General features: G+C 35.9%; 1 protein-coding gene across 1 annotated transcript in view; it reads right to left on the reverse strand.

Annotated features, from left to right (window-relative positions):
• Positions 1–14446, reverse strand: part of pkn1a (protein kinase N1a) — a 50801-nt gene extending 36355 nt beyond the window's left edge. The window contains exon 1 of the mRNA XM_051109866.1: positions 13773–14446. Coding sequence (XP_050965823.1) covers positions 13773–13793 — 21 coding nt within the window. The 5' untranslated portion in view covers positions 13794–14446. The remainder of the gene's footprint in view (positions 1–13772) is intronic.
• Positions 14447–14783: the final 337 nt, after the last annotated feature.

The following is a 14783-nucleotide window of genomic DNA, read 5'->3' on the forward strand; positions in this document are numbered from 1 at the left end:
CTAGGTCTTAAATGTGTCAGTTGCATTTTTGTCTGTGGAGGGTCAGAAAGTTAGTGGATTTCATCAAAAATATCTTAAATTGTTTTCCGAAGATGAACGAAGGTCTTAAGAGTTTAGAATGACATGAGGTTGAGTAATTAATGACAGAATTCTCATTTTTGGGTGAACTATTCCTGTAGGATAAAGTTTTTAAAGAGACAGTTCACCCAAAAATACTTGTAAAAAAATGTATTTTGACACATTTAAGACATTTTGATAAAACTGACTTCAATTGCACAGACAAAAAAGTCATACTGGTTTTAACGGCTTAAAACGCAATTGGGCTAGTTTAAGGCTAGTTTTGAGTAGCAATTGAGCGGGTTTTGTTGTGAAAACCTGGCAATCCTGGCTATCACTAACAAAGCATGCATCATGCTCTCGGATTTCATCAAAAATATCTTAAATTGTGTTCTGAAGATGAACAAAGGTCTTAAGGGTTTAGAACGACATGAGGGTGAGTAATTAACAACTAAGAATTTTCATTTTTGAGTGAACTGTCCCTTTAAGACAGACTACTTGAGCAGCTAGAAACTAGAAACTAGAATTAATTACAGAATTCTCATTTTTGGGTGAACTATCCCTTTATTTGGAATGAAATCCAATTTTCTAAATGCATGTTATTGATATGTGCGCATGTGTCACTTTCACTTGTGTGATTTTTAATCAAAATGATTTCAGACTTATCTCTGGTGACATGCTAGACTTTTGCAATCATCTAGTCTGCCTAAAATCTCTCCTTCCTTTAAAATGACTGCAAGCAGGCATTGAGATGCCTCCATCCAATCAACAATTTAAACAAAATCAAGTCCATGCTTGTTTTTACCATAACACTATTTTTACTCTGAAGTCACATTACGCAAAAAAGATCTGTCACTACATACGTCTCATCACGACTTTAAGGAAGTCCATTAGGCAGGTTGGGAGTTCGCTGACCCTGGCGCCTTTTTTAAGAAACATTTACGTAAGATGCATTCTCACATTCAAAAACAGCAACACAGCGTACAACAATATAGATTTTAAATATTTTTAAAAGTTTACTATTTTGGACTAAAAACGCTTGACCTCAGTGGCTCATCCCAAAAACTTGGTGAGGAAAAGAAAGCTAAAAAAAAAAGTAAAAGAGAAGTTTCCCTTTCAAAGCTTGCGGTTGGGCTCTTTACTACATATACACATAAACACACGACACATCTGGAGCATTCTTGACATTCTCGTGTGGTGAGCGTTAGTGTTTAGTGTCAGATTGATGAATTGTAACTGACGCCCGCAAACACAGGACTGTATCTAGATATATTCAGACTTATGAAGTTTTTAGAGCAAGATCATATTCTGACAGCATACTTTGATAGGTCAGATTGATTATTTTCCAAACTAATGGCTTTTTCATTTGTTAACAACATGATCCAACAGACATTTTGGATATGTGTGTGTGCACGCACATGCGGAGGCAAAGAGTTCCTGAGGAGGTCATTGTGCATTTCGCCATGGGTTTTCAGTGTGTTCATTATGGGTTGAAATGAATAGTGTGTGTGTGAGTGCACTTTGAGTTCAGATGAATGGTTTCATTGTGGCATCAACAGGAAAAAGCCTTCTTAAAATCTCTATTGTACTCACTCGAACTCTCAGACTGAGATATCATTGTGCCGTAGTGGATCACACTCTTAATACTCTTACAACTGTATCTGAACTATCATTTTAAATAACTACATAATGGCTTCATAAACTGATTATATTGCAGTCAGTATATGAGAGTAAAGTTAAGAGCCAGTGACTGCCATTTGAGAGGCTTTTATTTTAGAAAAATAATATGAAGGAAGTGAGAGAAAGTGAAGCGTTCAGGAAGTGGGTGTAAGATCAAGGGCGTCCTGACCACATCGGATCTCCTCGAACTGCAAGGGATAGATCTGAGGGAAGATCAGTCCAGGGTCAGTGGGTGAGAAGTGGCCCAGTTCTGCTGTACACAATTCAGAGGAAAGTTGTTTTTCTGCAGCACCACATACTAAAATTACAAGAATAAGAAGAAAATTTGCCAAAAAAAATAAAAGAGTTTTCCTAAAACTATTTCCAATACCTACTGGAAAAACAGTATAGGTATAGTTGACAATATGTAATAATATAGATGATTGTTTAGTATATTCTTAAAAGGATAGTTCACCCAAAAATGTACATTCTGTCATTAATTACTCACCGTTATGTTGTTCCAAAGTACAACCTTAGTACATCTTGACTTTAGTACATCTTCAGAACACAAGATATTTTGGTTGAAGAGCGAAAGTTTTCTGACCCTGCATAGACAGCAACGCAACTTACACGTTGAAGGCCCAGAAAGGTAGTAAGGATATCATTAGGGCTGCAACGATTCATTGATTCTATTCGAGTATTCGATTTTAAAAAATCCTCAACTGCATTTTGCCCGTGTCGAGCAATTGGCAAAATACCGGAAGTGGCGCATTCCACATATTAAACCCATTTAAAAATCATAACAAAGCATAATGCTATTAAGAATTCACAAACGCCACGATTCAGTTAAAATAAATACATGTGATGCAGGTTTAATATATGTAGGTTACTTACATGCTTTTTAAACACCATCTCTGCACGTTGTTGTGAGTTTTGGTTTATTATAACATTCATCTGGGAACGCAACATACGCTATTTCATCAGATTTGTAAGGTAAATCATTTATAAACCTACACAAACACAGGAGAATACATCAGTATCTTTCTCAATTATGCTAAAAGTTTAAATCCCTCTCATTTACCCTCATTTCGTCTTGATGTCCGCATATTCAATAAATTACTGTAGCTTTTCTATCATTAGGAAATGGCCAAATATTAAAGATTAAGTGGACATTTAAATTAAATGTTGTTTCATCAATATTAAACAAAGATTAGATCGTGAAGTAAAGTGTAAAAACAATCGCCAGGCCGTTGGTGCCCTCTGCAGGCACTTGATATAACGTGGAATGTACAATAGCTCTATTGTTTATAATACATTATGTATTTTAAAAGTTTTGTTGAATAAAACAACATGATTATTTGCTTTTGATACTTTATTTGAACTAATTATTATTGCCTCATTTTAAGTCATTTTAAACAGGCTATTGTTCACTTAGGTCTATTCTTATTACTACAAAAAAAAAATTATTATAATTATCTGATTTCTCGATTAATCATCAGAATAATCAACAGACTACTTGATTACCAAAATAATCATTAAAATAGTCCAGGTAACATCAGTCACATTCAACCTTCATGTTATGAAGCTTCAAGAATACAACAATTAATATTGTCCCATATTAGTCTTCAATGCATGTTCTTGAAAGTACCAGGATGCAGCTCTCGGATTTCATCAAAAATATCTTAATTTCTGTTCCGAAAATGTACTAAGTTCTTACGGGTTTGGAACGACATGAGGGTGAGTAATTAAAGACAGAAGTCCCATTTTTGGGTGAACTATCCTTGTAGGATCAAGTTTTTAAAGAGATAGTTCACCCAAAAATACTCCTCCTCATGTCGTTTCAAACCTGTATGCATTTTGACAGATTTAAGACATTTTGATGAAACTGGCTTCAATTGCATGGACAAAAAAGGTCATACTGGTTTGAAAGAGTATGAGGAGGAGTCCAGGTTTACAGAAATGGTGAAAACTTGCACCAGGTGTCTCTTATCAACTGTTTTCAGCAGTGTTTCTCACATCGTTTCTTTTGGCTGGGCTCCTATCGCGAGCCAAGATGTGGGCTGACTTGAAGATGATGATGATGGAACTGAGGCGGTTTCTTCTTCACAGCGTGAGTAAATCTTCTATCGCAGGGAGATAGAAGGCTTGGCTCAGTCAACAAATTTCACACTGCAAATATCAGATGTTTGTACCAAGAAAATAAGCATAGAGAGCCTCTTTGAGCAGTCTATATATATATATATATGAAGAGTTCAGATGCAAAACCAGCTAAAAGCCATCTCAGTCAAAAATGAGATAATGATATTGAGTGAATGCTTCTGACACATATTATACGTCCATCAAATACTTTTACTTCAAACTTGCCAAATTTCAGCCTCAGCCCAATCACAAGTACCCGTACTTACATAGAAACCTATACAAAGTAGCCAGAAAGAAATGCTCATTTTAAAGAAATACGTCAGATGAATTTAGCTGGTTTTGCATCTGAACTCTTCATATATAGGTTCGTTAATTGTTAAAGAATTGACTAACCAACAACATTATATATATATATATATATATATATATATATATATGGCAGCACAACTGTTTCCAACATTGATAATTCTAATAATAAATCAGCATATTACAATGATTTCTGAAGGATCATGTGACACTCAAGACTGGAGTAACAGCTGATGAAAATGTAGCTTTGCATCACAGGAATAAATTACATTTTAAAGTATATTAAAATAAATACCATTATTGTATATTGTAATAACATTTTGCAATTTCAGAGTTTTTTCTGTAGTTTTGAACAAATAAATGTGCATATATATATATATATATATGCATGTATTTGTTCAAAACTACAAAATACAACTTTTTTGGACACTATATATATATATATATATATATAAATAAATGTTGTTGGTTAGTTAATTGTTAAAGAATTAATAATAATAATAATAATTATTATTATTATTATTTTTATTATTCAACATTTGCTGGTGTGACAATGTGAAAATGTTTTTGACAGGCATTTCTATTTCCCTTATTCTAGATGTACAACTGCTCTTGGAATTATTAGGGGGGAAAAAAGACAAATGTATAGCATAACATCACAAGTACAACATGTACTTGAACACTTGAATGACTGATGCATATGAACTACTTTATTTCAAAACTTTACTTCTATCTTTTTTACTCAAAAGTTTTAAAGTCTCAGATCTTGGCCACTGCTGATGAATTATTACGACAACTAGATTTTCCCTAATTAATGGACTGAGCTAATTAAAGAGTTTTGTTCCTGTTCTACCACCCTCCTGTGAGACAGTGTCCTGTGACATCACTAATCATGGTCGCTATGGCAGCAGTTGTCCCGGAAACCAGTGTGCAAACACCTGTCTAGGACCACTCCCATGTCTCACATTCACGACTTACAACAAGGTGCATTTAAGCCGCCACAGCTGATCAAATCCATCTGAGAGTATGCGTGTCTGATAAACGTCTAAAAATAACCAGGAAGAGGAATAAAACAGTCATGTTTGAAATGCACTGGATGTTAATAATGTATTTGCATAAAGCACAAGTCTGCCACATGCAAACTGATCCTACTGGTGAATAAAGAACATGATCAGCAAGACAAAGGCCTGTATGTCTGCATTATTGTACTGCAGTGCATCTCTTTTACTATCTGCACTTACCATGTGTGTGTGTGTGTGAATGAGGAAATCAGTCAATTTCTTCCTGGAATGGATTATTTATGGCTGTGGTTTATCACTTTTTTAAAGGTTATCTTAGATTGGATGAATGACGTTATTGTTGAAAGTGCGGTAGCAGCTAGTGTATCTCATATAGAGAGAGCATTACACAGACTAAGTGGCCTGTATAATACTAGATCCACCCAGAGTCAGGGGACTGGGCTGAGACACATTGACCTAGAGAAGTTCTCTCTTTTTCAAAAACACACATTAACACCCACATGTGCACACACACACATGCACATGGTTATGTACACAGGAAGGTGTGTGCACATCCTCCTTTCTAAAGTGACAGACGAAAAAGAAGTGAAGCCCTTCCTCCACATAACATCACTAACAAGCATTTTTAAAAATGTCGCTTCTCGCACTTTTACGTTGAGTCAAAAAGAAAATCTGTGGTCTTGACAGGTAAATTACTTTTATATGAAACAGAAACAGAAAATGACAAATACATAACCAAACTACTGTACTGTACTTCATTACAAAAGGTCTCCTGGGAATGGCAACCACCTAAATGTAAACTTGTTGTTAAATAAAACTCTCTTGCACGCTCTACTGTGAATGAGTGTTTTATGTTTATGAACTGAAGCGTGACTGCAGTTGAAAAAAAATTCTCCTCACATATTAATATGAAAACAAATATTTGCATAAACTGGTTGTGTAACAGTTCCAAAATCTGTAACAGCTTTATTAACGTATAATGATAATTTTGTTGTTTTCAAATATGATCATATGATATGTCTGTGATAACTAGTCTGCATTGTGTAGGTCTAATGTGCTATCATTAAATTCTTTTTGTTTGTAAGCATTAGATCAGCCATAAGCAAATAGACCGGTATCAACAATGGATGTCCTGATGACCTGGGGTGAGTTTTAGGCCAGCTGATGGAATGGTTACTAGCTCTTTTGTGTTAATGCAGTTTTGTCACTACAGCTTAAATTCATTGATCATTTGCTGATTGTGACTTGCATGTGCTTTGTCTGTCATCATGTACTGAATATTGCTGTTGCGCATTCTCATTTAAATATCTCGAAGTACTGGTATCTTGCTGGCTAAAATGTGAGAATGAGAAAAAAATTTATAATATATATAAAAAAAATATAAAAAAATATAGATATAGATATAGAATATAGATAAAAATAGTCTTTTAAGCTTATCAAGGCTGCATTTATTTGTTCAAAAATACAGAAAAAAATAAAATTGCAAAATGTTATTACAATATACAATAATAGTTTTTATTTTAATATACTTTAAAATATAATTTATTCCTGTGATGCAAAGATGAATTTTCATCAGCTGTTACTCCAGCCTTAAGTGTCACATGATCCTTCAGAAATCAATCTAAGATGCTGATTTATTATTAGAATTATCAACGCTGGAAACAGTTGTGCTGCCAAATACTTTTTTGAAACCTGTGATTCTTTTTTTCAGGATTCTTTGATGAATAGCAAGTTAAAAAGAACCGTATTTATTCAAAATATAAATCTTTTCTAACAATGTAAATCTATGCTATTACTTTTTATTCATTTAACACATTTTTGGTGAATAAAAGTATTAATTTCTTTCAGAAAAAGAAAGAATAAAAATATAAAAATGTGTGCCCCCACACTTTTAAACAGTAGTGTATATTGTTAGAAAATCTTTCTATTTTATATAAATGCTGTTCTTTTTTAACCATTTATTGATCAAATAATCCTGAAAAAAAGTATCATAGGTTCCAAAAAAATATTAAGCAGCGCAACTGTTTTCAACATTGATCATTCTAATAATAAATCAGCATATTAGAATGATTTCTGAAGGATCATGTGACACTTAAGACTGGAGTAACAGCTGACGAAAAATCAGCTTTGCATCACATGAATAATTATATTTTACAGTAAATTAAAATAAAAACCACTATTTTATATTGTAATAACATTTTGCAATATTACGTTTTTTTTCTATATTTTTGATCAAATAAGAGCATCCTTTAAAAGCATTTCTTTAAAAGTCTTGAAAACGGTCATTTTCTGCCACCAGATAAGCTCCGCCCACAATAACGCCATTACCGTTTGCAAACACCTAATTTGTCTATTTAAAAAAGTAGGTAAACAACTCACACACTTAAATAAAACCACTTTATGTCAAAATAAGACTTAAAATAGCATGAAAACATGATCTGTGGGAGCTTAATGAATTTGAAAGTAAATCACGTCTGTGAAAAATATTTACTGAGCTTTGATGACTGATGATCCAAAAAATTCAAAAACAGTTAAAGGTTAACTGTTAAACAGAATAGCTGAACATAAATTCACAATTAAAATATATTGTTTAAATTGTTACTGCCTTGAGTTATTATTTTGGAATGATATGACTTTGCCTCCTAATTTTAGAACAGCACTGATATACCAACCACTACTTAATTCGCTCCATTTACTTCCAACCATAAACAAAAACACGAGTGACACAATCATCCCTGCATTAACAGAATGACTACAAAGATGATCTTCTGTCAGAGACACAAAACCGGGAAGCCCCCCTAAATTCAGGCTCAAATTCAGCTTATTCTCTCAGAGCAATCCGATCTCCAAAGAATCCTAAATTGAGCCTGGAAATCTAAGAGAGCCGGGGGAGTGACGGAGAGCTGACCGGTATGATAAAGGGAGAGACAGACCGAGAGGGGAATTTTGGAGTGAAGGAGGGGGAGAAGCAGAGCAGCTGGTGTTTCACAAAGAGGAAGGGGGGAAGAGCGAGAGATAGAAGCGGAGAGAAAGATTACAACCGCTACTACACCCTGTGGATCAGTTTACAACACCCTAACTGTTGCATGCTCTTGCAGACAAAGAGCAACAGGGCAGTGTGGATGGGAGGGGAGGATGTGTCTTTCTGCAGAGTATGCTAGCTTTCACAGCATTAAATATTCATCGCTTTGGGATGTATTAACAGGATGGCTTCCAAATAAATGATTTCACAGAGCGAGTCAAATTGAAATTCCTGCATGCAGGAAACGGTGGTTTTTAAGTGCTTTATGGAAATCAGAGATTAGCATACTAAGAGAACATTAATTTAACACACACATATATATAGATGACAAAGTCTGATAGTGCACATTAGTGACATTTCTTCCTGAATAACGAATTAAGCAGTTACACCGCAATTAGATCAAGAGAAGGAAAGAGAAATGTCATTCATGTCGTTTACTACATAATTGAGTACTTTACATCAAGATCAATGTATGAAAAACTAGCCCAAAGCACTGAAATAATGGAACCGTGGTTTTAGTAATGGAACAGTTATGCAAGCTGCTCTAATGCTACAGAACGCTGGATAATGAGCAGAACTCATCAGGGCAGCAGAACTGATGATGTCACATAGGGGAGGAGCTGGAACGGAAACAAGGCTATGGAACACATGGCCAGAGTTTGTCTTTATGAGGTCATGAGAAAATGCAGCTGTTTTACACTTGGGGAAAAAATGGGGAGGGAAGCGATCAGGTTTCTAAACCTCCCGTCGGAGTATTAAGCCAGCTGTTGATTAGCTTAAGAACAGTAATACACTAGTATTGGATTACATGTTATACCTCAGCAACAATTTGGAGGATGGATATTTACAGAAACCAATGGAACGAATACAATCCCAATCCGAGGCTTAAACAATGAGTTAAAGCTGCCCCAGGAGGTCAACACAAACATGACAGAAGCGAATCACCAGGACACACACTAGCAGTGGTCAGTAAATAGGGTGAGGGTGTGGCGGTAGAGCACAACATAAAGTCAATGGTGAATACGATTTGGAGCTGTGGTAACACAATGGCCTCTATTATGCCTGAGCATCAGTCTCATGCCCTCCTGATCCCCTCCAAAAACTGCACCATCAGCCAAACACACCACAGCCAATCAGAGCTCAGCAATAACTTTCCTGGCCAACAGAAAAGCAGACAAGGCTCATCTTTGAGCATCCTCACCAAATCAAATCCAAATGTTAGCTATACTTAAAGGGGTAGTTCACCAAAAAATGAAAATTCTGTTATTGATTACTCACCCTCATGTCGTTCCAAACCCGCAAGATCTTTGTTCATATTCAGAACACAAATTAAGATAGACAGCAAGAAATTGTTGAATAAAGTTGTTATTCTTTTTGTCTTCGCATACAAAGTATTCTTGTAGACTTTGAACCACTGATGTCACATGGACTATTATAACATTGTCCTTACAAGGTTTCTGGGCCATAAAACGTTTCAGTTGTGTTGCAGGTCAGAAAGCTCAAAAATCAAAAATATCTTAATACTTTAATCTTAATGTGTTCCGAAGATGAACAAAGGTCTTATGGGTTTGGATCGACATGAGGGTGAGTAATTCATGACAATTTAAAAAACAGAACCAAGCACTCTTAAAAAAAATGTTTTATATTAGCATCTACATTAACATGTACAGGCAGATGCCCTTTTAGTGGCCCGCTATATTGGAATGGTCAAAGCAGGTCTGTGAACACTTGAAAGTAAGTCGACGAGAATGTTATTCGAGAATGGTTTGACTAATCAACTTGAATTCCGTTACGTATTGCCATCATGGTCTGAAGATGATCTGAACCAATTTTGGTAAAAATCAGACAAACCATCTAGGACGAGTTCGAAAAAGTAAGTTTTTTGAACTATTAAAAAATCATTTGACTTGGCATGACCCAAGGATTAAGATGAAAATTTTTGTTCTAGACCTTATGGTTCAAACATTATTAGCATAAACATGAGTGAAACTTTGGACAAGTGGTGGCGCTAGAGAGTTTGAGTTAAAGACACCAAATTTGCCGTGGTTAATGTTGAGACTGTCCTATATGAGCGTGCCAAATTACACAACTTTCCAACGAGTGGTTCTATGGGCTGCCATAGACTCAAGAGCAGAAGAAATGGAAGGGAAAGAATAATAGGAACGCCAACGGATACAATAATAAATTTAATGACATTAGGGTTAAAAAAAAAATTAATTTTCCATTTCTGGGTGAACTACTCTTCAACCAGGAGTGTCCATCTGCACTAAAACGTTGTTCTTTGACACAAAATGAAGCCAATGTAGACCGCAAGGGCTGGGCGATAAAACAATAATGATAATTACCACAATATAATTTTCTTCAATAAAACGAAAACAGGTATCACAAATCTGTTGCATGTCACCATGGACTACATTTCCCATCATCCATTGCGCTGATTACACACACAGATGTAGCCAATCACACACACTATTTAACACCCACCCAGATCCTTCTCAGATTGCTGAGTATTGTACCACGTTTAGCACTCTTCTAGTGTTAGCTGTTTTATGGAGCCATTTCCAAGTTTCCTGAGTCTAGTTAGTCTTGTTTTGTAGTCTAGTTCTCTGTTCACCCCTCGTTTGGACTATTGACTGTCTGTTTGGATTTCCGATTTGTCTCGCCCTTTGGATTACAATCGCCGTCAATCGACCCTCACCTGTCCCTGGATTACTCGTGTCTTGCCCTGTTTGTATCTGTTTGCTGGTGTCGACCCTGCCTGTATATGACCATGTCTCAGTCTCAGTTCAATAAAAGCTTGCACTTGGATCCGCCTGCTTTACGTCTCGTTCCCTCCGTAACAACAGTTGAAAAATGTTTGATATAATTATAAATAAGACTAAACAGTGCTGTGAGATCCAGTGTGAAGCACAAAAAACCCAGTGATTTAAACTAGTTTAAAACTATCATTCATTAAAACATGCAGAAACTAAGAAACAAATTTTACATTAAGACATTTTGTTAAGGAAAAATTACTGGGAATGTGTAAAGTATTCAAAAACATGAAGTATTTGTCATGTTCTGACCAGTAGTTTAAAACCACAATTAATGATCTAGTTTCTACAAGTTTGACTCTGGAGCAAAAATCTGCCTTTAAGCTTAAAGGAAATAATGATTTGAAGTTTATCATGATAATTATCAAAATTAACTGATATGAAAAATTTTATTATGATAATTGTTTTGGCCATACTGCCCAGCCCTAGTAGAGTGTTTATCTAATTCTATGAACCCACATACAAGCGCATCGATTTGCTGATGGTATGTACTGACAGAAACAATACGCAATTGTGTTAGGAGCCAGTAAAGACAGGGCAGGAAACAGGGAACTGGCATACTCTTACAACCCCATTAAGCTGGCCTAATGCATAGAGGGCAGGGAACTTAATAAAACACACAGACACACAACAGGACATCTGAGTTCACAGGGATAAGTCTTTGCAGAACATGCTAGCCTAGCACATAACATTAAGTTCTGTCAGCTCCATCTGTGAACTAGTAATCTAGTGAGCAAATTAAGTGTTAGATTATGTCAGCGAGGAGGTTGTGAGATGCATCTGTGTACAGAATCTCCTGCTGGGAGGATAAGAACGATAAGATCATTGCATCTACAAATTTGAAACTTGACAGAGCTCTAAACAAACCAAAAATATTACGCTCATTATGTTAACCAGCTGTTGTCATTTATTCGCTGACACAATCACATTCTTGATGACTGTTCCTGCTTAGTCATCCTATGTGTGGACACAAGTGTGTGCATGAGGGTATCTCCACATTGTTAGTTGGAATCGTGTAGGAGAGACACTTCATGTGAATTTGTGTATGACTACCACTTTGTTGGTGTTTTCCATGCTGCCAGCAAGTATCTGGTCCCTTCTGACAACAAACACTCATATTCAACAATATCATCTTGTATACCTAATATACAGAAATGTGAAAACATTGGTGGCCAGTATAATTTGGTCAGTTTAAGCAGATTATTCAAATAACCAAATCAGAGGATTAATTAAATTGTTCTCCCTTGTGTCAATTTCAAAATCTACCAAATTGTCAATAGTTTTTCTTTGAAATTAACTAAAACTGAACATCATTTACTCAGCCTCATCTTGTTATAAACCTGTATGACTTTTATATTCTGAGAAATGTCTCAGTGTTTTGTCCTTACATTTGAAGTCAATGATGCCTAAAAGTGTTACCAAAATTCTTTTCTCTCCCACAGAAGACAGTAATTCATATGCGAGTGACCCTGGACCACAAAACCAGTCATAAGGGTTGATATTTTGAAACTGAGATTTAACACATCAGCTGAAACCTGTATGAATAAACTTTCCATTAATGTGTGGTTTGTTAGGATGGTACTATATTTGGTCAAGATACAACTATTTGAAGATCTGGAATCTGAGGGTGCAAAAGAAAAAAAAAAGAAAATACTAAGAAAATCACCTTTAAAGTTGTTCAAATGAAGTTCTTAGCAATGCATATTACTAATTAAAAATTAAGTTTTGATATATTTATGGTAGAAAATGTACAAAATATCTTAATAGAACATGATCTTTACTTAATATTCTACTGATTTTTGACATAAAATAATAATTTTGACCCATACAATGTATTGTTGGCTATTGCTATAAATATGCCATGCTACCATGACTGGTTTTGTGGTCTAGAGTCACATATAGGTTTTTAATAATATGATTAAACGGTGACAGAATTTTCATTTTGGGGTGAACTATCCTCTTAAAGATGAATGTAAAAACTAAATAAAAATGTAAAATAATTGAAAAACATTATTTTTAACTTCACTTTTAACTGGTGAAGTTGGTTATCCAAATTAAAAAAAAAAGACCAAATAAGTAAATCCATCAGCCTGACTGATATGTTGACTATAACTAGTCCAGTTAATGGTGCTACACATTACTCTTGTAAAGCTTTTTGTTATACATGTGTTTTAAACGGCTTTTGACATTCTCCCAAATAATCTGGTCAACGTATGTGCCTATGTTAAATAACACATGCAGCCTTAAACTTAATTGACAACAAATACACAGACACATAAACCTGTTCTTTAAACACGTTCCAGAAGTCATAAAATTGTATAGAAGGCCTAAACTTATGTTTCACTTCAGTGAGATTTCACACGAACAATTTTCTGGCAAACCACCATGATGGGTGTTGGAGAAAACATAAATATTGGTGTTTAACACAGAGCAGGTCTAAAACAACTCAAGCTACAAAGCTCAACAGGGCTTCCAGACGAATCACAGTACATTTAGTGTACAACCCAAACACTTTGGCTGTGTTTAGCCAGCAAAAATGTCCCTTTACACCATAATGGAAGAGAAATGACCCCTCAGAATGAAGGGTGGATGAGGGACTTCATCACTTTAGAGATCAACTCCATTCAGATGGACTTGTTAAGTAAAAGTGAATGCATCTGTTGGGTCTTAAAAAGCCATTCTATTGTCCGTCTCCCAAATCCATGGGGATTATTTTAGTATAATAAAACACGTGGAAGGTTTTAGGTAGCAACTTACTTGGATGGAGTCATTTGCCATTGTTGTATCTGGATTGTCGTTTGTGTCAGGACACCCAAATTGTCGATCCCCCTCTTCCTAGATTCTCAGTGCTCGTCGACAAAGAGATCCTATTCTTATGTCAGCTCTCAGTGCAACAGTTTAAGCTCCAGCAGCGCTTTAACAGCTTATTAAAACTCTGTGCATGCAACGTTAATAAATGCTGTTGCATCACTGTCAGACCAGATGCGGGTTGTCATCTGGACATAACCGAAGCTATTATGCGCTTTCCTTCTATTCAGAATAAAACAGCTGCATGTAAAACATGACATAAAAGCATTAGCTATATAAATGAAAACGTCCATTCAAACTATCCTCTGACATATCGACAGACCAGTGGAAAGTCGCGTGTATTTTTCCATGATAGCGTCCTGAAATAGTTCTTGTGGTGGAGCTCGATAGAGCTGCATACATGTACCGCACTGGGCAGGGTAACTGGTCAAAAGAGTTCAGTTTTTCTTCTCAGTTCATCACCAGAAAACACGAACGCGTATATTCAGTTCAAGCGCTGCCTCATCATCAACGAGGCCCGAGCTCACATTCACAGCCGGTGAATAATACAAGAATCCGGTCCTCTGTAAAAGATACTGTCGCCGCTCGCCTCTGTGTGACTCGCGCCAGTGATGATTGCTCGCGCGGGAGGGTCGTTTACTATCCCCGGGCGCGAGCATTGTGGACGCAGCCAGTATGCCGGTTGCGCGCTCCTGCGAGTCACGTGACTTCGCATTGTGTCCACAAGCAAATGAATTTGGTTTCATCACTCTCTCGTGGCAAGCAGCATTTCAAACTGTTGATTCACACTGCAAAATATGTTTAAAGGTCACGGTGTTTAACAAATTTGTGTTTTAAAATGAATCTCATTTAACACAAAATGTATTACAAACTAAGATTAGTATTGTTAACATCTTAAATATGATACTTACTACTCTCATTGTCTGCAACTGTCTTTACTTTCTCTTAAAGGAGAAGTAC

The sequence above is a fragment of the Labeo rohita genome, chromosome 1 (genome assembly GCF_022985175.1).
Source record: "Labeo rohita strain BAU-BD-2019 chromosome 1, IGBB_LRoh.1.0, whole genome shotgun sequence".
In the NCBI taxonomy this organism is placed as follows: Eukaryota; Metazoa; Chordata; class Actinopteri; order Cypriniformes; family Cyprinidae; genus Labeo; species Labeo rohita.